The 23,808-nt window shown below is 59.1% G+C and overlaps 1 protein-coding gene across 5 annotated transcripts; it reads left to right on the top strand.

Moving 5' to 3' along the window:
* Positions 1–465: 465 nt before the first annotated feature.
* On the top strand, positions 466–23,780 carry Celsr2 (cadherin EGF LAG seven-pass G-type receptor 2). 5 transcript variants are annotated; one of them, XM_074050836.1, is made up of 34 exons: positions 466–4,134; positions 8,201–8,848; positions 10,903–11,125; positions 11,539–11,654; positions 11,813–11,901; positions 12,201–12,358; positions 12,682–12,845; positions 13,018–13,143; positions 13,483–13,649; positions 13,930–14,217; positions 14,312–14,486; positions 14,697–14,838; positions 15,017–15,137; positions 15,564–15,747; positions 15,893–15,994; positions 16,632–16,726; positions 16,907–17,116; positions 17,663–17,846; positions 17,954–18,082; positions 18,184–18,364; positions 18,503–18,670; positions 18,769–18,895; positions 18,986–19,186; positions 19,500–19,674; positions 19,965–20,077; positions 20,215–20,294; positions 20,388–20,514; positions 20,600–20,722; positions 21,328–21,455; positions 21,697–21,785; positions 21,892–22,017; positions 22,226–22,396; positions 22,541–22,772; positions 23,108–23,780. In XM_074050836.1, exons 1-34 carry the CDS (start codon positions 807–809, stop codon positions 23,133–23,135), a joined length of 8,718 nt encoding a protein of 2,905 aa, XP_073906937.1. In that variant the 5' UTR covers positions 466–806; the 3' UTR covers positions 23,136–23,780. The 5 variants fall into 5 exon arrangements, with proteins under 5 accessions (XP_073906937.1, XP_073906936.1, XP_073906935.1 ...); XM_074050835.1 differs by having other exon boundaries at positions 21,892–22,086; positions 23,485–23,780; XM_074050834.1 differs by having other exon boundaries at positions 21,892–22,086; positions 23,252–23,780.
* Positions 23,781–23,808: the final 28 nt, after the last annotated feature.

Here is a 23,808-nt window from a genome sequence, read left to right as displayed (position 1 = left end):
GTCTTAGGGGTAGTGTGACTGGAGACATGGCCTTTGCAAAACCACTAACCATACCTAAGACTACCATCACCATGATTACCATTCCCTGTCTGGCTTCCGATTGTTAGGGATCCAGCACTGCACAACGGTAAGCCTGGGGGGAATTGGGATGAAAGGTCCTATAGGCGGGAATCTTAGAGTATCTGTCTGAAGAGGGCGCTGGGTGGTGGGGCCCGCCCCTCTCTGTGCGGCGGGCGTTGCCGCTTTAAGGCGGCGGCGGCGAGAGCAGGTCTATGGTAATGAGCCGCCGCCGCCGCCGCCGCCGCTCTGCAGAGCTCGCCCGCCTGCCGGGGAGGCGAGGGAACGCGGGGCTGGGTCCGGGCCGCGGCGACAGGCAGCAGCCGCGGCGGGGAAGCGGGGCGCGAGCGGCCGGGCCAGGTCGGGGCTGGGGCGCGCGGCCTCCGCGGGCGCAGGTGGGCGATCCCACGAGGGCGGAGGGGACACCGTGGGGCTCGGGAACCGGGGGGCCGGCAGGGCCAGAGGCACCTCGGGGGCCGGCGAGCGCAGGTGGCGAGTGCCTGGAGCGCAGGTGGAGGCGCAGCGTGAGCCTGCGGTAGTCGGGGTGACCCGGGAACGGTGGGAGCCCGGGCGCGTCCAAGAGCGCAGCGCGGGGCCCCGCCGAGCCATCTAGGCGCAGGCCCCGCGGGGCGCACAGGTGGCCCCCGGGGACCGGCGCCCTGGCCCGGGTATGAGGCGCGGCCGGGCCGGCAGGAGCCGGAGGAGGAGCCGCCGCCGCTGTTGACCCGGCTGGCCGGGAGCAGGGAGAGATGCGGAGCCGGGCTGCCAGCGCCCCCCTCCCAACGCCGCTGCCGCCGCCGCCACCGCTGCTGTTACTGCTGCTGTTGCTGCTGCTGCTGCTGCTGCCGCCACTACTGGGAGACCAAGTGGGGCCCTGTCGTTCCCTTGGGTCCGGGGGACGAGGCTCCTCGGGGGCCTGTTCCCCCGCGGGCTGGCTCTGTCCAGCCTCAGCCTCGAACCTCTGGCTCTACACCAGCCGCTGCAGGGATGCGGGTACTGAGTTGACTGGCCACCTGGTGCCCCACCACGATGGCCTGAGGGTGTGGTGTCCAGAATCTGGGGCTCATATCCCCCTTCCACCAGCCCCTGAAGGCTGCCCCTGGAGCTGTCGCCTCTTGGGCATTGGAGGCCACCTTTCCCCGCAAGGCAAGCTGACCCTGCCCCAAGAGCACCCTTGCTTAAAGGCACCTCGGCTGAGATGCCAGTCCTGCAGGCTGGCACAGGCTCCAGGGCTCAGGGCAGGGGAAGGGGCACCAGAGGAGCCCATGGGTGGGCGGAGGAAAAGGAATGTGAATACAGCCCCTCAGTTCCAGCCTCCCAGCTATCAGGCCACAGTGCCTGAGAACCAGCCAGCGGGTACCTCTGTTGCATCCTTACGCGCCATCGACCCAGATGAGGGGGAAGCAGGCCGGCTGGAATACACCATGGATGCCCTTTTCGATAGCCGCTCCAACCATTTCTTCTCCTTGGACCCAATCACTGGTGCTGTTACCACAGCGGAGGAGCTGGATCGTGAGACGAAGAGCACCCACGTCTTCAGGGTCACTGCACAGGATCATGGTATGCCGCGCCGGAGTGCCCTGGCCACGCTCACCATCTTGGTGACTGACACCAATGATCATGACCCTGTTTTCGAGCAGCAGGAATACAAGGAGAGCCTTAGGGAGAACCTGGAGGTTGGCTATGAGGTGCTCACTGTGAGGGCCACGGATGGTGACGCCCCTCCCAATGCCAACATCCTGTACCGCCTTCTGGAGGGAGCTGGTGGCAGCTCCTTGGAAGTCTTTGAGATTGACCCTCGCTCTGGGGTGATCCGAACCCGTGGTCCTGTGGATCGGGAAGAAGTGGAATCCTACAAGTTGACAGTGGAGGCAAGTGACCAGGGTCGGGACCCAGGTCCAAGGAGTGCCACAGCTGCTGTTTTCTTGTCTGTGGAGGATGACAATGACAACGCCCCCCAGTTTAGTGAGAAGCGTTATGTGGTCCAGGTGCGGGAAGATGTGACACCAGGGGCTCCAGTACTCAGGGTCACGGCTTCAGATCGAGATAAGGGCAGCAACGCCCTGGTGCACTATAGCATCATGAGTGGCAATGCTCGGGGACAGTTTTATCTGGATGCCCAGACGGGGGCTCTGGACGTGGTGAGCCCCCTTGACTATGAGACAACCAAAGAGTACACGCTACGGGTCCGAGCACAAGATGGCGGCCGGCCCCCACTCTCTAATGTCTCTGGCCTGGTAACAGTGCAAGTCCTGGATATAAATGATAATGCCCCCATCTTTGTCAGCACCCCCTTCCAGGCTACTGTCCTGGAGAGTGTCCCCTTAGGCTACCTGGTTCTCCACGTGCAGGCAATCGACGCTGACGCTGGTGACAACGCCCGCCTGGAATACTGCCTGGCTGGGGTCGGACATGACTTCCCTTTCACCATCAACAATGGCACGGGTTGGATCTCTGTGGCTGCTGAGCTGGACCGGGAGGAAGTTGATTTCTACAGCTTTGGTGTAGAAGCCCGAGACCATGGTACCCCAGCACTTACTGCTTCGGCCAGCGTCAGCGTGACCGTCCTGGATGTCAATGACAACAACCCCACCTTTACCCAACCAGAGTATACGGTGCGGCTCAATGAAGATGCAGCTGTGGGCACCAGTGTGGTGACAGTGTCAGCTGTGGACCGTGATGCCCACAGTGTCATCACTTACCAGATCACCAGCGGCAACACCCGCAACCGCTTCTCCATCACTAGCCAGAGCGGTGGTGGGCTGGTATCCCTCGCCTTGCCGCTGGACTACAAACTTGAGCGGCAGTATGTGCTGGCTGTTACTGCCTCCGATGGGACGCGGCAGGACACGGCTCAGATTGTGGTGAACGTCACGGATGCCAACACCCACCGTCCCGTCTTTCAGAGCTCCCACTATACAGTGAATGTTAATGAGGACCGGCCAGCAGGTACCACAGTAGTCCTGATCAGTGCTACGGATGAGGACACAGGTGAGAATGCCCGGATTACCTACTTCATGGAGGACAGCATCCCCCAGTTCCGCATTGATGCAGACACAGGAGCTGTCACCACCCAGGCAGAGCTGGACTATGAAGACCAGGTGTCTTACACGCTGGCCATCACTGCTCGGGACAATGGCATTCCCCAGAAGTCTGACACCACATACCTGGAGATTCTGGTGAACGACGTGAATGATAATGCTCCCCAATTCCTACGAGACTCCTACCAGGGGAGCATCTATGAGGACGTGCCCCCTTTCACCAGCGTCCTCCAGATCTCAGCCACCGACCGTGACTCCGGTCTCAATGGCCGGGTCTTCTATACCTTCCAAGGAGGTGATGACGGAGATGGTGACTTTATTGTAGAGTCCACATCAGGCATCGTGCGAACACTGCGGAGGCTGGATCGTGAGAACGTGGCTCAGTACATCTTGCGAGCATATGCCGTGGACAAGGGGATGCCCCCAGCCCGCACACCTGTGGAAGTGACAGTCACTGTGTTGGATGTGAATGACAACCCGCCTGTCTTTGAGCAGGATGAGTTTGACGTGTTTGTGGAAGAGAACAGCCCCATTGGGCTGGCCGTGGCCAGGGTCACGGCCTCTGACCCTGACGAGGGCACCAATGCCCAGGTCATGTACCAGATCGTAGAAGGTAACATCCCTGAGGTCTTCCAGCTGGACATCTTCTCTGGGGAGCTCACTGCCCTGGTGGACTTGGACTACGAGGACCGGCCTGAATATGTCCTAGTCATTCAGGCCACATCAGCCCCCTTGGTGAGCAGGGCTACTGTCCATGTCCGCCTCCTTGACCGCAATGACAACCCACCAGTGCTGGGGAACTTTGAGATCCTTTTCAACAACTATGTCACCAACCGCTCCAGCAGCTTTCCTGGAGGTACCATTGGCCGAGTTCCTGCCCGTGACCCTGACATCTCAGACAGCCTGACTTACAGCTTTGAGCGGGGAAATGAACTCAGCCTGGTCCTGCTCAACGCCTCCACGGGTGAGCTGAGACTAAGCCGGGCACTGGACAACAACCGGCCTCTGGAGGCCATCATGAGTGTGCTGGTGTCAGGTAAGGAAGGGCCCAGGTGACGCTGGGGTGGGAGTAGCCCCTGGGGAGGGAGGTGGCCAGCCATTGGAGGTAGAGAGCCATCAAGGAGGAGCTGATGACCCACCTCTCTGCCAGTGGTTAGCCCGGAAGGTGAGGGAGCCAGAACCAGCTTGGGAAGAAGCCCCGGGAATCCTGGCAGCTGGTGCAGGCCCCGCCTGCTGCCCCAGGCTGGGCCGGCTGCTTCGGTTGGCCGCCCCCTGCCTACCAGCCTGTGACGTGGTGGGGGAAGTGTTGTGAGGCTGCCCTGGCTGTGGTTGCCAAGAATTGTGGAAAAAAAGGCGCGTGGAAGACTGGGAGGCCAGGAAAGCTGGGGGAGGGGTATAGAGGGCCTTGGCTGGGAGAGGGGAGGTGAGCTGACCCCCCTCGGCACCCCTTCACCCCAGTCAGGGTAGTCCTGTGATCTCATACAGCCTCTGGCAGGCTGAGGGCCGCAGGGGCACAGGATTCTGCAAGGGGTCGGGACCCTGTGGTCCTCTTTTGGCCCCTTCTGGCCCCTGGCTGAGCCACAGAATCGACTGATGTGGACTTTGTCTAGTGCATTCTTTGCCCTCCAGGCAGAAAGAGCCCGGCCTGGCTCCCTCTTCGGAGCTCCCGCAGGAAGTAAGGCCAGAGCTCATTGTCTCTGTCCAAACAGACCCCACTGTAAGAGTCCCTTGGTTGAGGTCTGGCTTGGGGGAGGGGCTGCAGTAAAGCCAAGGCAGGCCGAGGTCACCCTGGCCTCCTGGCCTTTCCCTGGGCTCTTCTTAGGTGCCAGGCATTCCCTGCTGGATGTGATCAGCCCAGGCTCAGGGAGTAGGGTAGAGGGACCTGACTGAGCCAGGGGATGGCTGGGCTTTGAGTGCAGAGACCCCAAGGTCCCTGATCCGGTGTGGACAGAAGAGTCCAGGGGTATGGGAGCCTGGCCAGGACCCAGGCTGGGCATTCCTACTGCCTGGCCAACCGCTCAGCCTCCAGACTCCCCAGACAGCAGGATTGGGGGAGGAGAGCTGGGCTGATGGATGACAGTGTTCTGTCCTTTCTGCCCGCTGTGGGGGGGGAGAGGCAAGGAGGGTCAGGACCCAGAGCTGCTAAGCACCTTCCCTGAGTCATGGGAGCCCATGTTAGCTACACTCTCAGGCATCCCTTACACACGTGCTGGACGGATGTCTCCCTGTCTGTCTTGGGGACCAGGGAGAGTGAGCCTTCGGAGGCTGTGGACCAGGCTCTATGCCTCCCGAAGCTTCCAGGAGGAGGAAGTGAGGGAGTCCTCAACTGTGCCTGGTACTGCAGGCACAGGCAGGGGTGGAAAGGAAGAGCCTCTCCCTCCTGTCCTCTGCCCCCAGCCCACTCTAGGTGAGTGTGACTAGACAGAGGGCTAGGGGCAGAGGACTGTCACCCTTGGCTTTTGGCCCCTCCTACTAGGGCACAGACCCAGACTGCAGTCCCCTAGAAGAGAAGGGAAGGCTGGGACAGCACCTAAAGACAGCTGTGGCTGGCCCTCCAGCCCTAGTGCACCCTCCCCCTCAGCCCTGACCCTTGGAGGCAGTCACCACGGCAACCCCAAAGTTCAGGAGGCTGGGCGAGGGGAACTGACTCCCACTGCCCCTTTGTTTTTCCTCTCTGCCTCTTTGTCTCTTCCTTCTTTCCCACCCTGCCATGTGGGCCCTTCAGCACTGCCTCTCTCTGTTTCTCTCTCCCCCAGGTCCTGTGAGTCTCTCGTTCTCTCCCATCCTCTCTGTTGCTGGCTCTTTTCCTGGACCTTTGTCTTCCCCTGTTTGGGCTGGGTTTAGGCCTCTCTGTCTTCCCCCTCTTTTGTCCCTATGGCTGCCACTGCCCTAGCCTGGGCTGAATGGCTCCCTTGCAGTCCAAACTCTCCCTGCTGCTTCCTTCCTCTGCCAGGACACACAGGAGTACCTGTCCATGGCCTGCTCAGCCCCTAGACCAGCAGAGTCCCTGAGGGCCTCAGCCTCTACCGCACACCTGCCGGGGAGGAGAGGCCAGGAGTGATTCTGGCACCTTCCAAGGTGTGGCTGGCTGAGCCCGGGGCCCACGTGGCATTTCCTGGGTCAGAGCCTACCTCAACTCTCTCTTCCTGTCCAGGAGGACAGTCAGCCAATGCACCCGCCACCCCTGTTTCCCACCCTGTTTATGCACCTGAGGGATGACCCAGGTCAAGGCAGGGAAGAGGGACAAGAGGAAGGAGAGAGCAGTGAGTTGGCTGCTGGGGTGGGGACAATAGCAGAGGGGGCAGGTGGCCACAGATGGTGGACCAGATGGGAAGCAACAGAGACATGCTGGGAGAAAGGCACAGGCGGGGCCTGAGATGGTGGAGGGGAATACAGAGGAGTGTTTGCTCCTAGGGTTGAGGAGTGGCAAGGCTTTTTCTGTCCCCTCTCCTTCCCTCCTCTCCTGTAAGGAGAGCACTGTGTGTGCAGTCTTGGGTTGCCTTCTTCTTGGAGAGAACATCCTGTCCAGGAACCACTGGTTAGGTGCATCAGAGCCCTGCACCAGCTGTACACCAAGTGCACCTCTGAAAGGACGCAGGAGGCCTCAAAAAAGGGCAGGTTTCCTGGAGCAGCGAGCTCAGAGCAGGTTAGGTTTGGAGGACAGTGGGCTGGCGAGAGCGGGTAGGGAGGAACAGCCTGAGCTTCCAGACAAGAACAAGAGCAGAAGTGAGTGATGACAGCAGGCTTGCTGGTGAGAGCAGACAGTCCATGCCAATGAAGCTGGAGGGCAGATTGCTCAAACCAGCCGAGATGAGTGTTTGCCTTTGGCCTGTCGTGACTCAACTGAGCTGCCCAGGATAGTCAGCCACCTCAAGTAGGTGTGACATCGGCAGCCGACCCCAGCAACTGGTTCCCACCCCATCCTGCTTCGGTGCCATGTCCTATATCTGACTGGGGCCTCTCCTGCTGTGTCTTCAAGACCATTTCTGCCCTCTGGAGACTCATCAGCATCTTAGTGTTTATTAAACACCAACTACACATAAGGCATTGGGTTGAGTAAAAATATGAAGATCCTCTCTAGGTCTCCCAAGCCATTTCCCCTTCCCCGTGGTTCCCAGCTTTCATTTTTGAGCTAAAGGAACATTCATTTCCATGTGTATACGCATTCAGGTGTCTATGGTGTTTCTGAGCTTCAGGTGTGTGGGTGGAGTGAGACACCAGTCAGTGCATTAGTACTTAGCTGTTTATAAGTGAGCGTGTTGCCTGTGGGGGATGGTGGGCAGGCATTTGGGTGCAATTCAGTGAGCCAAATGAATGACCAGTAGCTAGAGGCCCTAGAGCCAGAGGAGAGGCCAGCCTAGTGGAGCTCCCGGGTCTCCTGGTGGAAACTTCCCAGGCTCTTCTATCTCCCGGGAATCTCCCACCCGGACTTGCCCTGACTCCAGTATGGAGCAGTGGGTGGTGCTGCCATAAGTTAAGGTGGCTCAGCTGGATTTCCTGGGGCGGGGTCCCCCACAGCAGCCCAGAGTTGGGCGAGAAGAATGCTTTGTGTGGGCTGTTGCCATGGGGATAGTGGCCATGGGCCTGCTGACCCAGTCCACCTCCCACTCCCAGCCTGCTCCAGTGGGGCGCTGGGGACATGGCTAGGGTCAGGGTTATGGTAGTGTTGAGATGTACAAGTGTGTGGGAGGGTTGATTTTTGTGGGTCTCTCATGGTGTTCCCTTCCCTGGAGAAAAATAGGGTTCCTATGTTGTGAGAAATCCTGGTATAAAGGGGGCAGGACTCATGGCTGCAGCAGGCAGCCATGTGCCATGCTGCACACAGGAACCATGCAGAGAAAACTTCTGAAAGTCTCATGCCCTTAAGCACCAAGGGGCCTGACCCCTCAAGGTGTGGCTAGCCCCCAAAGTGACCTGTCACTGGGTCCCATTATGCCAGTTAGAAAAGGAAATCTTTTCTTGGGCGCCATACAGGCCCCACTGGCTTGCTCTTCCTGGTGCCCCGGCCCAGGGCCTACCCCACTCTTCCTGCACAAGGCCTGGGGCTGTGGCCTGACACCCCTGCCCTAAACCTGGTGCTGACCCCTGTCCCCTCTCTGTAGATGGCGTGCATAGCGTGACCGCCCAGTGCTCACTGCGTGTCACCATCATCACAGACGAGATGCTTACACACAGCATCACGCTGCGCCTGGAGGACATGTCACCTGAGCGCTTCCTGTCACCATTGCTGGGACTCTTCATCCAGGCTGTGGCAGCCACTCTGGCCACGCCCCCGGACCACGTGGTGGTCTTCAACGTGCAGAGGGACACTGACGCCCCCGGTGGCCACATCCTCAACGTGAGCCTATCAGTGGGCCAGCCACCGGGGCCCGGGGGAGGGCCACCCTTCCTGCCCTCTGAGGACCTGCAGGAGCGTCTGTACCTCAACCGCAGCCTGCTCACTGCCATCTCCGCGCAGCGCGTGCTGCCCTTCGACGACAACATCTGCCTGCGCGAGCCCTGCGAGAACTACATGCGCTGCGTGTCGGTGCTGCGCTTCGACTCGTCCGCGCCCTTCATCGCCTCCTCGTCCGTGCTTTTCCGGCCCATCCACCCCGTCGGGGGGCTGCGCTGCCGCTGCCCACCCGGCTTCACGGGTGACTACTGTGAGACCGAGGTGGACCTCTGCTACTCCAGGCCCTGTGAGCCCCATGGGCGCTGCCGCAGCCGCGAGGGTGGCTACACCTGCCTCTGCCGCGACGGCTACACGGGTGAGCCAGGGAGGGGACCCTGATGCAGGTGGCTCTGGAGGGCTGACGCTGTGGCCCACGCACAAATCAGGCTAAGGATGGGGGCTGCCTCATTTCTTCCCAGAGCGAGGTACCATTCCATGGGGCATTCATAAATCCTACTTGTTCTTTGACAGTTGCCTACTGAGGAAGGTAGAATGCACCCACTCACGCACATCCACACCCATGCCTGCACACACACGCACACACACGCACACACACACACGCACACACACACACGCACACACACACAGTGTAATTGAGGTCAGCGCTTGGGTTTGTATTCCAGCTTTGCCATTAGTGACTGTGTGAACACGGGCAAGTCACTTAACCTCACTGGGACCCAGTAATTTTAAATGCACCTAAGAAATCTACTTAGGTAGAAAAGTTGGTTGTGAGAATTAATTAATTTTATGTATGGAAAGAGCTGGCTTGTGGGAGATGTTAGCTTTTATTTGAGGAAGAGCTGAGATGGGGTGACTTGCCTAGGACTAGCCTCCCCTACCGCTGAGTGAGCTTCCTTCCTGAGTTATAGCAAGCAATTTTCTCCCCAGGTATTGGGGGAAGACAACACTGGAGAGCTGGGGAAAGAGGGTTTCAAGGCAGGGGTGTGGAATGGCTCCATTTCTGCCTGTGGCTAGAGATCCTTCTGAATCCTGCCCCAGCCTGCTTGCTGCCTCTGCTCTGCACCCTGATTCTCTCTGTAGGCTCTTGCTGTGCCTCAGGGTGCACCCTGATCCCCTTCCTTTCCAGTCACCCAGGCCTCCTTCTATCCTCAGAACCATGGTCACTGGCTCTGAGTGCAGCGTGGGCAGCTTCCTACCCAGAACTTGCCAGACTCGACTCTGCTGCTGTTGTGGTGGGGGGCTGGGGGAAGAGGGCGGGCTTGGAGGAGGGGAGTCTTTGTCCAGAAGGATGGGGAAGGGGGGGGTGCTTAGAGTAGGCGAACAACAGTTTCCATGGAAACAAGAGCCAGTCACTAGGCTCAGGAGCTGAGAACCTATCTCTAGAATCTGGGAATAGGAGGGAGAGAAAGGGGTGGATTTTCCCATCTGATGTTGTTGGAATTTTCAGTTCCTCCCCTGAATCCTGATCTGTCCCAGGGCTCAGGTTCCCACTCTCTCAGGGTTGTACAAGTGTACAGGGGTCCTCCGTCTGGACCCCAGGGCTCTGAGTGGGAGCTAACTGCTCCATCCCTGGGGAAGTCCCAACTTCTCTCCCCCCACTGACCCCACCCCATAACTCAGACAAATCCAAGTGGAAGCCCGGTCCCATCCCCAGGGAAGGAAAGTGATCTCGGTGCCTGACAGGGACAAAAGCAGCAGTGGGAGAGAGGGAGGGAGGGACGGGAGATGGTACAACCCTCAAGCTGTCCTGAGTATTTACCCCTGCAGGGCCCAGGGCATTGGGACCAACCAGACCTATGCCTGTGAAGCCCATGTAGGTGCTGGGGCAGGGCCTGGGAGCTTAGAAGAGTTTGCGGAGAGCCGTGTAAGAATGGCATGGTGGAACCGGAGCACCCAGGAAGGGCCAGCGAGTCACAAATCTCAGAGAAGGGCACTTGTGAGGAAGTGGGGAGTATGGAGGGGGTCATGGTAGGCCATAGGAAATATTACTGGGGAAGCTTTAGTCAGACTTTTCATCATTGTGACATATACCCAAGAGAATCAATTTCAAGGAGGAAAGATTTATTTTGGCTCAGGGTTTTGGAGACTCATGGTCAGCTGGCTCCATTCCTTTACCTTCTGTGAGGCCATCATGGTGGCAGTGCTGCTCACTTCACTGAGGCCAGGAAGCAGAGAGACAGGAAGGGGCAGTGACCCACTTCCTCCAGCTAGGCCCCACCTCCTAAGGTTTCCAGCACCTCCAAAAATAGCACCACCAACTGCGGACCAAATATCCCACACGTGAGCCTGTGAGGAACATTTTCATATTTAAACCATAATGGGGGAAAGGGGGAAGCCCCAGCCTCCTCAGGTAAGGAGGAGGCCCTCAAGGTAAGACTCCGTGCTCACCTTGCCTTTCCTCTGACCTAGGTGAGCACTGTGAGGTGAGTGCCCGCTCAGGTCGTTGTACCCCAGGTGTTTGTAAGAATGGAGGCACCTGTGTTAACCTGCTGGTGGGTGGTTTCAAGTGTGACTGTCCATCTGGGGACTTTGAGAAGCCCTACTGCCAGGTGACCACACGCAGCTTCCCTGCCCGCTCCTTTATCACCTTTCGTGGCCTGCGCCAGCGTTTCCACTTCACCCTGGCCCTCTCGTGAGTACCTGGGCACTAGGGGTGTAAGGCACGGTGGGAGTTTGGGGTGCCTCCTGTTCTGTGGACAAAGTGAGGGAGGGATCAGGCTGCAAAGATGCTGGGAGCAGGCTGTTGGCAAAGCTGAACCTGCAGTTGGAGTTGCCTGTGCACTGCGAGCAGACTGTCCTTACCTGCCAGGACCTGCCTGTCCCTCCTCCAACCTCCGCCCACCCCCCAGGATGGGGAGCCAGGATGCCAGGGTTTTGGTTTGGGTCCATCTTCCACATTCTGGCCCCAGGGCCTGTAGTCCTAGCTAAGGTGTCAGTTTTTCAGGGGTCTTGGGTAGGATCAGGTGCTGCTTAGATGAGTGGGATGTTGACATCCAGGTGGGTGGTGCCCCATTCTCTGCCCCCATGTGGGAAACCTCTGTTCAGGTTCGCCACTAAGGAACGCAACGGACTATTGTTATACAATGGACGTTTCAATGAGAAGCATGACTTTGTGGCCCTGGAGGTGATCCAGGAGCAGGTCCAGCTCACCTTCTCTGCAGGTGATCCCCATTGCTTATGTCCTGCCCTTGTCCTTAGAACCCCGTCTCCCCGCCCCTGACCCCAAGCCTCATTCTCCCAGCCAAACTCAGCCCAGCCCCAACCCTGGACCACCCCCAGCTCTCTCCCCATGTCTCAGCTCATCTGGTCCTTTTCCCAGGGGAGTCAACCACAACTGTATCCCCATTCGTGCCTGGAGGAGTCAGTGATGGCCAGTGGCACACAGTGCAACTGAAGTACTACAATAAGGTGGGTGTGGGAGGGGGATGGGAGTTGGAGGGTTCTCATTTTTGGCTCATATGCTCACCTAGACTTGGGTGGCAGTGTGAGCTGTGAGGAGGGCTGGTTGTGGCACTTCTGACTGGAGGGAGGGAGGGGGAAGAGAAGGTACCACCTTACTGGGGCATCCCATCCCACCAGGCAGTGCTGTACGCAGTGTAGGTGTACACAGAGGTGCCACGGTGCACTGGCATGTCTTTGTGCCAGTCCTGTGAACCTAGTGGGCTCCTTGCCCACTGCTTCTATTCTCTGGCCTTTCCTCTTCACAGCCACTGCTGGGCCAGACAGGGCTCCCGCAGGGCCCGTCTGAGCAGAAGGTAGCTGTGGTGACTGTGGATGGCTGTGACACGGGAGTGGCTTTGCGCTTTGGAGCTATGCTGGGCAACTACTCCTGTGCTGCCCAGGGCACCCAGAGTGGCAGCAAGAAGTGAGCAGGGAAGAGGGCCAGGGGGTGGGGCAAGGGTGGTGCAGGGTAGCATTTTGAGGGGTTGGGCTTTAGGGGTTCCAAAGAGGGGACCAAGCCAGATGGGGACTACCCTCTTACTTCCCATAGTCCCTGCTCAGCCCCCGTGAGGTGGTGGTCAGTGCCAGGGAATTAGAGCAAGGCCCTATAGGGCTGCGTGTGGCGGGGGGGTGGCGCTGCTCTGCAATCAGCCTGCCAGGCCCTCCTCTCTCTAGCCTGGTGGCAGGGCTTGGGGAGAGGAGCCAGAAGCTCTTCTGTCACCTTCATGTCACCTTTTGCTTCCATAGGTCTCTGGATCTGACGGGGCCTCTGCTTCTGGGTGGGGTGCCCGACCTGCCCGAGAACTTCCCTGTCCGAATGCGGCACTTTGTGGGCTGCATGAGAAACCTGCAGGTGGACAGCCGACACATAGACATGGCCGACTTCATTGCCAACAATGGCACTGTACCGGGTACAGGGGCCTGGGGATGGGGGCCAGGCTGGGAGCTCGATGCAAAGGAAGGGCCATGCCTGGCATGGGGACACCAGCCTGTGCTGGTCTGGAAGTCTTCTGCAGTCACCACATAGGTTTTCTCAGTGGGGTCCCAGCCTAGGGTCACTGAACCCCCTCTTCTTTATTCCAGGCTGCCCCACTAAGAAGAACGTGTGTGACAGTAACACTTGCCACAACGGGGGCACCTGTGTGAACCAGTGGGACACATTCAGCTGCGAGTGCCCCCTGGGCTTTGGGGGCAAGAGCTGTGCCCAGGGTAGGTGGGGAAGCTGTCAGAAGCCAGAGCCTGGGTGCTGTCAGCAGTCTGGGAACACTGGAAGGGTCGGAGCAGGCACTGGGCAGGGCTCTGTGAGCATGGCTGTGGGTGGAAGAGCATGTCTAGGCAGAGCCTAAGAGGGTAGGCAGGAGACAAAGGGCCCAGTCAGAAGCAGGCCTGGGCATAACGCGGGCGGGCCCCAGGCAGGTAAATGCTCTGGAGGGCGGGATGTGGGCCTGAGGAGAGGCAGGGCTCTGCCTCCCATGGAGCCACCCCAGAGCATCAAACCCTGGCACTCCACTGCTCCACCCTTCAGTCTACCTCCGTCTGCCTCTCCAGAAATGGCCAACCCCCAGCGCTTCCTGGGCAGCAGCCTGGTGGCCTGGCATGGCCTCTCCCTGCCCATCTCCCAGCCCTGGCACCTCAGCCTCATGTTCCGCACACGCCAGGCAGATGGCGTCCTGCTGCAGGCCGTCACCAGGGGGCGCAGCACCATCACCCTACAGGTGATGTGGGCAACGGGATGTGGGGGGCAGACCTGGCCTGGCTATGGCTGTGGTGGCCTCCAGGGGGCTGGACTGAGATGGCTGGCAGGGTCTTTTCTTGGGGAACTGGAGGTGGCTGAATCAGTTTGGTGGGTCAGTACTGCCATCTATTGGTCTTAAGGGAAATAAACACTTTTCCTATCTGGCTTTAGCCAGACAGCAGGTGGTCTAGGAAAGGGGACAATAGGCCAGAGCTGTTGAAGACAGTCTGCTGACTCTTCGTTCTTCCCTTCTGTGCCAGCTTCGGGAGGGCCATGTGGTGCTGAGTGTGGAAGGCACAGGGCTCCAGGCATCATCTCTGCGTCTGGAGCCTGGCCGGGCTAATGATGGTGACTGGCACCATGCACAGCTGGCACTGGGAGCCAGTGGGGGTCCTGGCCATGCCATCCTGTCCTTCGACTATGGGCAACAGAGGGCAGAGGGTAACCTGGGCCCCCGGCTGCATGGGCTGCACCTGAGCAACATAACAGTGGGGGGAGTGCCTGGGCCGGCAAGCGGTGTGGCCCGTGGTTTCCGGGGCTGTTTGCAGGTGAGCCTCCTCCTCCATCCCCCTCTCCCCCTCTCCCCCAACCTGGAGCCCTGGTGCACTGAAGGCCAACACTGCTCTGCCCCTGTTTCCCCAGGGTGTACGGATAAGCGAAGCACCTGAGGGTGTCAGCAATCTAGATCCCAGCCGTGGCGAGAGCATCAGTGTGGAGCCAGGCTGTAGCTTGCCGGACCCCTGTGACTCCAACCCGTGTCCTGCCAACAGCTACTGCAGCAATGACTGGGACAGCTATTCCTGCAGCTGCGATCCAGGTATGCTAGGGATCCCAGGAAATGGGGTAGGCTGGCAGGTGCCGGGGGTCTCACTGTCACATCATCTCTCTGAGCCTTTGTCTCCTATACTTCAAAGCTATAGCCAGCTGGCACAATGCTTAAAGTAGAAGGAAGGGAATGAGGGCACGTTGGATGGAAGACAGTGCTGGGGATAGTGGGGACTGAACCTTTCTGGTTCTTCTTTCCCAGGTTACTATGGTGACAACTGTACTAATGTGTGTGACCTGAACCCATGTGAGCACCAGTCTGTGTGTACCCGCAAGTCCAGTGCTCCTCACGGCTACAGCTGCGAGTGTCCCCCAAATTACCTTGGGCCATACTGTGAGATCAGGTGAGTGGGCCAGGGCATGCGGTCACAGGTCCCAGTGGCCACTGCCTATCTATCTCTGCTGTGTCCCTCAGAGCCCTGAAAGCCTGGTTGACCTGCAACCAGGGTCAGAAGGGCCACCTAAGGCTGTACCAGATGGGAGTGGCAGGGTGAGCTCACGCCTGCCTGGGCCCCTCTGCAGGATTGACCAGCCTTGCCCTCGTGGCTGGTGGGGACACCCTACGTGCGGCCCATGCAACTGTGATGTCAGCAAAGGCTTTGACCCAGACTGCAACAAGACAAGCGGCGAGTGCCACTGCAAGGTGACAGCCCCAACCAAGCCCTCTGTGGCCACCTTGGCCTCTTTTCTACACCTTCTGGGTCCTGGAGGGGAGGAAGTGGAGAGAGGCCTTTCTGCAGAAAGCTGGGGGCTGTCACCTTTGCTCTAAAGAGTAGGGCAAGTGGCCATTTGTCCTCGTGTCTGGGACACAGTGGGACCCAGACCAATATTTAAGCAGTGATCCCTGGGCTGGCTATTCCGGCTATTTGCTGTTTCTGATTGCTTGGCATCTCACTGATGGCTTCCACTCCAAAGCATTGCTAACTGTTAAATATTGTGACTACCACTCCCAAGGGAACCTGAGGTCAGGGAGCCTCTCTCCAGAAGGGCTATAGCTGAAAGGATCCATGAACATCAAGGAAAGACAGCCTGAACCTGTGACCCGCTTCCTCCTCCTTCTCCCTCCTAGGAGAACCACTACCGGCCCTCTGGCAGCCCCACCTGCCTCCTCTGTGACTGCTACCCCACAGGCTCTTTATCCCGAGTCTGTGACCCTGAGGATGGCCAGTGTCCATGCAAGCCTGGTGTCATCGGGCGCCAGTGTGATCGCTGTGACAACCCTTTTGCTGAGGTCACCACTAATGGCTGTGAAGGTGGGGCTCTTGGGACAGGTGGGCAGTCCTCCCCGCTAAGTGCCAGTGCTTACATGCCGGGGAGGCCAGGAGGGAGGGGCAGGGTACCTGAGCAGAGGTGCAGAGGAAGAGCTGATCCTAGGTGACCTTGTGTTCTTCCCTGCAGTAAATTACGACAGCTGTCCACGAGCCATCGAGGCTGGGATCTGGTGGCCACGCACACGCTTTGGGCTGCCTGCTGCTGCCCCTTGTCCCAAAGGGTCATTTGGTAGGTCTTTGAGGGCCAGGATGTAATATGGGGAACTTGACCTCTACCGTCAGTGGAGTAAGGACAGAATTCTCCCAGTTGCAGATCCTGGGACCCCACTTTCTGCCCTCTAGATCCTGGAGACTTCATGTCCTGTCTTCCTTGGCTCACTATTACCCTTCTCTTGAGGTTGCACAGAGTACCTGCATCTTAGAGCCTGAGCAGAAATGCCAAGAGGCCTGTATTATGCTGGGCACAGGACGGGGTGCTAGAGAGGAATCATGTGACATTCCCACTCAGTGCACCAACCAGCACTAGGGTTATACCATGTGCCAGGCGAGGACGGAGGCTGACTGCTGGCTCTGGTCCTCAGATTGGTAACAATTGCAGGATTAATTGGCAGGGAGCACAATGTGGTTGCTGGAGAGGGGCAGTGATGTCTGAGCACTCAGGGAAGTCATACGATGTCCCCTGCTCCCATAGCCCTTGTTTGGACTGATTTGCAGAGATTTTGGCTCTAGTGTCCTGTATACCTGGCTTCCTATTGTCTCCTGTCTCTGTCCCATGAGGTGCTGTCCCCAGCAGAACTTTTCAGCCAGGTCTCAGGGGCTTCCTCTGTGTATCCCTGAGGCCAGCCCTCTTGGCTTCTTCCCCCCAGGGACTGCTGTACGCCACTGTGATGAGCACAGGGGTTGGCTCCCCCCAAACCTCTTCAACTGCACGTCAGTCACCTTCTCAGAGCTGAAGGGCTTCGTAAGTGGACTCCCTCATCTCCATCTCCTTCTTTTTCTCCTGCCGCCATCTTTGAGAAAGAGGATTCTGGAATTCCAGCCTCCACTACCCAGAGAGGCTCTTCCCTGCTTCCTGAAGCCCAGAGTCCCAATCCCCACCCTCTTGTGCTGACCTCCCTGTCCCTCTGCCCCTCCTGTCCAGGCTGAGCGACTGCAGCGGAACGAGTCAGGCCTGGATTCAGGACGCTCCCAGCGGCTTGCCCTGCTTCTGCGCAACGCCACACAACACACAGCTGGCTACTTTGGCAGTGATGTCAAGGTGGCCTACCAGCTGGCCACACGACTGCTGGCCCATGAGAGTGCCCAGCGGGGCTTTGGGCTGTCTGCCACACAGGATGTGCACTTCACTGAGGTGGGGCTTGGAGTAGGCAGGGCTGGCTGCTTGAGTGGGGGTCACAGTGAGTGAGCTTGCTCCTGGCAGTCTTGGTGGGGGATACTCCCCTCCTCACCTTTGGTAGCTACTCTCAGTTTGAGGCCTCCATAGAGGCCTGTGAGCCATGGTGTCACAGATAACCTCTTTCCAACCTGTATCATATCCAGGTGCCATAGAAAGGGCTGTTTGTATTGGGGTGCGGGCTGACCCAGAGCAGAGGCCTGTCCACTGTACCAGGGGCTGATTCGTCTGGGAACTAGCAGGGCATGCAGGAGAGTGAGGCGTGGGAGAGACCGGCTGGGGAACTCTTATTTAGAGCAAGAGGAAGAAGGTTAGAGGCAGAGCATCCATGACCTGTGGGCAGAGCCGTCCAGGGGACTTCCCAGGGAAGGCAGTGGGGAGAGCGTGAGGGAAGGGCATAGTGGGTGGGGAGCAGGCTGGTCTAGGCACAGGCTGCAACTTGGTGGTGGGGATGACAGATGTGGGCTCTAAACACATGCCACCATGAACATGCCCACCCCCCAGAATCTGCTGCGGGTGGGCAGTGCTCTCCTGGATGCAGCCAACAAGCGGCACTGGGAGCTGATCCAGCAGACAGAGGGTGGCACTGCCTGGCTGCTCCAGCACTATGAGGCCTATGCCAGCGCCCTGGCTCAGAATATGCGGCACACCTATCTCAGCCCCTTCACCATCGTCACGCCCAACATCGGTGAGGCTGGAGAGGGATATGTGTGGCAAGAGGTCCCCTAAGGGCAGCCATGACAGGGGCCTGCCTGCCTCCCCTGGGTTCTGACTTGTGGCTCTCCCTCCTCTCAGTCATCTCCGTAGTGCGCCTAGACAAGGGGAATTTTGCTGGAGCCAAGCTGCCCCGTTACGAGGCTCTGCGTGGGGAGCGGCCCCCAGACCTTGAGACAACAGTCATTCTGCCAGAGTCTGTCTTCAGAGGTCAGTGGGGGCCCCCAGTGGGTCAAGGGTCATCCGTGGGGCACCCATGCAGACCGCACAGAGGGCAGAGTCCCGCTGAGTGTGGTGTCTCCCGCTTCCAGAGATGCCCCCCGTGTCCAGGCCCGCTGGTCCTGGAGAGGCTCAGGAGTCTGAGGAGCTGGCACGGCGGCAGCGGCGGCACCCAGAGCTGAGCCAGGGAGAGGCTGTGGCCAGCGTCATCATCTATCACACCCTGGCTGGGCTACTGCCCCACAACTATGACCCAGACAAGCGCAGCCTGAGGTGGGCAGCTGAAGATGGGGGTCAGGCAGATCAGTGCTGAGACATGGAGGGGGCCAGGGGTAGGGCATCTCTCAGTGATGAATGTCTTCCAGTCACATGGTTGCTATAGTGACCATGCATCTGCCTGCCCCACATCAGAGTCCCCAAGCGTCCTGTCATCAACACACCTGTGGTGAGCATCAGCGTCCATGACGATGAGGAGCTCCTGCCACGGGCCTTGGACAAGCCAGTCACAGTGCAGTTCCGGCTGCTGGAGACGGAGGAGCGGACCAAGCCCATCTGTGTCTTCTGGAACCACTCAATCCTGTGAGCCTGCACTGCCCACACTCTAAGGCTTTGGGTGGACAGCGCTGGCCCCAGGGTGCCCACCCTCCAGTCTCCCTGACCCTGCCTTCCTCACGCAGGATCAGCGGCACAGGTGGCTGGTCGGCCCGGGGGTGTGAAGTTGTCTTCCGCAATGAGAGCCACGTCAGCTGCCAGTGTAACCACATGACGAGCTTCGCTGTGCTCATGGATGTGTCCCGGCGGGAGGTGGGACCTATGAGGGGCAGCTGTGGAACTGTGGGTGGGAGCCCATGTGCTAGGCTGGGTGCTCAGGGCTTCCTGCCACCCACCCTGCAGAATGGGGAGATACTGCCGCTGAAGACACTGACATATGTGGCCCTTGGTGTCACCTTGGCCGCCCTGCTGTTCACCTTCCTCTTCCTCACTCTTCTTCGCACACTGCGCTCCAACCAGCATGGCATCCGCCGCAACCTCACAGCTGCCCTGGGCTTGGCCCAGCTGGTCTTCCTCCTGGGGATCAACCAGGCTGACCTCCCTGTAAGATGGCTTTCTACCCCAGAGACCTCCCCGCCTTCTACCCCCTCTGGCTCCCTTGTGATCCACCCTAACCACCCTTCCTCATCCATGTCTATTCCTGCCCCTGAAGCAGATCTGATGATTCATTGTAGACCAGTGCCTGTCAGTGGTTCCTCTTCTCTAGTTTCCCCTGAATGTCCCAGGTCCTAGAGGTTCTTGCCTCTGGCCCAGGTTTCTCCTGAAATGACCCCAGATGCTCCCCATTGCCGCCTGGCTGGGCAGAGCCCCCGCACTGGCCTACGTCCTGGCCACTGACCAGTGGCCTGGCTCTCAGTTTGCTTGCACAGTCATTGCCATCCTGCTGCACTTCCTGTACCTCTGCACCTTCGCCTGGGCTCTGCTGGAGGCCTTGCACTTGTACCGGGCGCTAACGGAGGTGCGCGATGTAAACGCCGGCCCCATGCGCTTCTACTACATGCTGGGCTGGGGTGTGCCCGCCTTCATCACAGGTACCCGCGCCTGGCTTGCAGGCTCCACATCCCCAGACCTAGCCCCCCCTGTCACGCACAGCCCAGGCCCTGAGACTCGCATCCCTCCATACTAGGACAACTTATTCATAGTGTCCCTCTGATTTAATCCAGTCCCTGATGCAGGGGCTGGACCCTCTTCTTGGGGAGGGGAGTGCACAGGTGGCAGCAGAACCCTTCCATATGCCATACCAGCCCTGTGTGCTTGTCTGGCTGCAGCCCTGCTCCCCACACCCTGATCACCCTCCTTTGCCACTGTTTCCGTGCTCCAGGTCTAGCCGTTGGCTTGGACCCTGAGGGCTATGGGAACCCCGACTTCTGCTGGCTCTCCATCTATGATACACTCATCTGGAGTTTTGCTGGCCCGGTGGCCTTTGCTGTCTCGGTAAGTGCTGGAAAGTAGCCTGGGGGTGAGCAGGCCGTATGTCCTCTGGGTCTCCTTTGGGAAGGACCAAGGCTGCTGGGCCCAGAGGGGAGGGGCTGAAGCTGACTGGCCCTCTCTCATCCCTCCCTGCTGCCCAGATGAGTGTCTTTCTGTACATCCTGGCGACCCGAGCCTCCTGCGCTGCTCAGCGGCAAGGCTTCGAGAAGAAAGGCCCTGTGTGAGTATGTGGGGTGCCTAAGCATAGTGTGGGCATTGGTGTGGGGGGGGTGTCACAGTGGACTCACACACCGTCCCTTCCTCTTCCCCCTAGCTCAGGCCTGCGTCCCTCCTTCGCTGTCCTCCTGCTGCTGAGTGCCACGTGGCTGCTGGCACTGCTCTCTGTCAACAGTGACACCCTCCTCTTCCACTACCTCTTTGCTGCCTGCAATTGTGTCCAGGTATTGGACTCAGCTCTTGCGGAGGGAGGGGAGTTTGGCTGAGGGGTCCTGGATATGCCCAGACTATTGCTGCCTCTCCTTCCAGGGCCCCTTCATCTTCCTCTCATATGTGGTGCTTAGCAAGGAGGTCCGGAAAGCTCTCAAGTTTGCCTGCAGCCGCAAGCCCAGCCCTGACCCGGCTTTGACCACCAAGTCCACCCTGACCTCGGTGAGGGCACTGGCTCTGAGAAGCCTGTTTGTTCTCTATACCTTTTGTCTTCGTGTCCTCCTTCCTTCTCCCCATCCCTGAAAGGAGGAAGGGGTGGTGGAATGGTGTGGTCTCAGGAGGAGATACTGTCACCGGGAGGTAGGGTTTAACAGGTCATCGGGATAATGAATGCCTGCACCTGGGAATCCCTTAGGAATTGTACAAATTTCCCATCTCCCAAAATACTCCCAGGAAAAGGGCTCCTTTACCAATGAGCCCTTACACAGCAAGTCCAGGGTACCTGGGATGTGCAGGGGTGCCCAGCTGTGGCAGTGCTGGGGCCACTCCCAAACCCCAGTATGGTAGCAGCGAGATACGGGGCCTTCCATTGTAAGACCTGGGCAAGTAGTAGAGCGCCTGCCTAGCAAGCACAAAGCCCTGAATTCAAACCCTAGTACTAGGAAAAAAGAAAAAGAAAAAAGATTAAAAAGAGAGAGAGAGAGACCTGGGGATGTAGGAATGTAGGAGGTAAAACTTAGAGCAAGTTCCCTGCACCCTTCCACTTCCCAGCCTAGGGCCACCTCCTTTCTTACCCCTGCTTGCTGACCTATCTGTCCGCTTCCTAGTCCTACAACTGCCCCAGCCCCTATGCAGATGGTCGACTGTACCAGCCCTACGGAGACTCGGCTGGCTCGCTGCACAGTGCCAGCCGCTCAGGCAAGAGCCAGCCAAGCTACATCCCCTTCTTGCTGAGGTGAGCCCTAGAGATGGAAGGGCTGAGGAGGGAGGAAGATCGTGCATGCTGGGCCCCGGCCAGCCACTGCCAGCCACCTGCTCTGAGTTGAGTAGCACACTGTGCGCCAATACAGGCGGCAGCTTGAATCAGAAGCAGGAAGTGACACAAGGCAGGAACTGGGAATCCCAGGGGAGAGAAGCCAAGAGGATGCTGGGTAAGGGACCACATTGACCCCTCTGGCACGGTTTTGTCGTCTTAGGGAGGAGTCCACAATGAACCCAGGCCAAGGGCCCCCTGGCCTGGGAGACCCAGGTGGCCTATTCCTGGAAGGTCAAGACCAACGACATGGTGAGGCTGGAAGGCCCTGGCCATAGGTAGTGGGACAGGGGCCTGGCTTTGGCTGTGGGAGGGCTGAGGGAGGTGGGCCGGCCGTGATCCCTCCCTGACCTCCCAGATCCCGACACGGACTCTGACAGTGACCTGTCCCTGGAAGATGATCAGAGTGGCTCCTATGCCTCTACCCACTCATCAGACAGTGAGGAGGAGGAAGAGGAGGAAGAAGAGGAGGCCACCTTCCCTGGCGAGCAGGGCTGGGACAGCCTGCTGGGTCCTGGAGCTGAGAGACTGGCCCTGCACAGTACCCCCAAGGGTGGGCTGGCACCAGGGCTGTGGCCTTTGGGGAGCAATGGAAGCCTGAGAGGCCCAGTCTCCTTGGGAAGCAGGCCTGGGGTGGTGGCTGTCCTAGCTGTCACCCTCTCTGGGCCTCATCTATTTCGTTTCCCTGCCAGATGGGGGCCCTGGGCCTGGGAAGGTGCCCTGGCCAGGAGACTTTGGGACCACGGTAAAGGAGAATGGTGGCAGCGGGGCCTTTGAGGAGCGGCCACGGGAGAATGGAGAGGCCCTAACTCGGGAGGGGTCTTTGGGCCCCCTTCCCGGCCCTTCTGCCCAGCCTCACAAAGGTGAGTGGGGCTCTCCCAGCTGCTGTATCCCCCCTGGTTAGCAGCCTTGCCCCTCACACTATCCTGCTGGGAGCTGCTGGGGCTCTCTGGTATACCCCTGTCCCCGCCACTGGCACCTCACGGCACCTGCCCTCTGGCCTCCAGGCATTCTCAAGAAGTATCTGCCCACCATCAGTGAGAAAAGCAGCCTCCTGCGGCTGCCCCTGGAGCAGGGCACGGGGTCTTCTCGGGGCTCCTCAGCCAGTGAGGGCAGCCGGGGTGGGCCCCCTCCCCGCCCACCACCCCGGCAGAGTCTCCAGGAGCAGCTGAACGGGGTCATGCCCATCGCCATGAGTATCAAGGCAGGCACCGTGGACGAGGACTCGTCAGGCTCCGAGTGAGTGGGGCTGGGTGGGTGGACAGGGTGCTGTCCACAGAGGTCCTGGCTGGGGCAGAGCCTCCTCTGGGCCTTTCCAGGCTACTCTGGTTGGCAGTTGGAGGACAGATGGGCTGAGTGTGATCCAGCTCCCTTTGTGCCCAGAAGTCCTGGTGCCCTGTCAGGTGGACCAGCCCCCTCTGGGCTCTATGTGTTTTAGGCCATCCTAGGGTAGCGTGAGGGAGGGTGGGGAGCTGGGGCTGCTTTTCTGTTTCCTCTCTGTGAAAACTGCTCACTCTCCTGTGCTCGCTAACCCTCTGTCTGCCTTTTCTGCCACTCCTTTCCTGCCTCTCCAGATTTCTCTTCTTTAACTTCCTGCATTAACCCTGGGCCGGTGGTTCCTTCGTCCCGAGGCTCCCTTCCCTCCCCCAGCTGCGCTCATGCCCCACTCCTGTCTTGTGCTTTATCCTGCCCCTGCCCCCACCGCCTGCCCACAGCAGCGATGAAACGTCCATCTGAGGAGCCTGGGCCTTGCACCTAAGGCCGCCCAGTGCCAAGTCCTTCTTCCCCTACCACTCCCTCACTGCACTTTGGACCCCTGGGGCCAACATCTCCAAGAAAAGTTTTTCAGAAAAGAGGAAAAAGAATTTAAAAAGGATCTCCACTCTTCATGACTTCAGGGATTAATTTTTTTTTATACGCTGGAAACTGACTCCCCTTTCCCTTCCCAAAGAGGTTAGGACCTACCTGGACGCTTCCCAGCCTCTCCTCAATTTTCCATCTGCTGTGCCTCTGGGAGGAGAGGGACTTTTAGGGGGCCTGCCCCTCATTTGCCATCACCAAAAGGAAAGGACAAAGCCACACACACCCAGGGCATCAGACCCTGCAGGCTGCACCGGGCAGGCCTCAGTTGGTGAGGGGTCAGGGTGAAGGGCACTCTCACCTGCCTGTGCTGCCTCTCCCAGGAACTGAAAAGCCCTGTCCAGCCAGGGAGCAGAAGGACTCAGCGCCCCTGGATTGCCAAATGCTGCATGAACCATTTTAAGGGGAGTCTGTG

This window comes from Castor canadensis, chromosome 12 (genome assembly GCF_047511655.1).
Source record: "Castor canadensis chromosome 12, mCasCan1.hap1v2, whole genome shotgun sequence".
Classification (NCBI taxonomy): Eukaryota; Metazoa; Chordata; class Mammalia; order Rodentia; family Castoridae; genus Castor; species Castor canadensis.
Note: the sequence above shows the minus strand (reverse complement) of the source record. Positions and strands in the feature narration are given on the sequence as shown.

Excerpts from the sequence above, each read along its gene's own strand:
- Celsr2 (XM_020163067.2), top strand. The coding sequence starts at position 807 with ATGCGGAGCCGGGCTGCCAGCGCCCCCCTCCCAACGCCGCTGCCGCCG. Across the intron at positions 16,727-16,906 it reads TCTCAGAGCTGAAGGGCTTC|GCTGAGCGACTGCAGCGGAA; the intron begins GTAAGTGGACTC and ends CCTCCTGTCCAG. Across the intron at positions 20,515-20,599 it reads CTGCCTGCAATTGTGTCCAG|GGCCCCTTCATCTTCCTCTC; the intron begins GTATTGGACTCA and ends CTCTCCTTCCAG.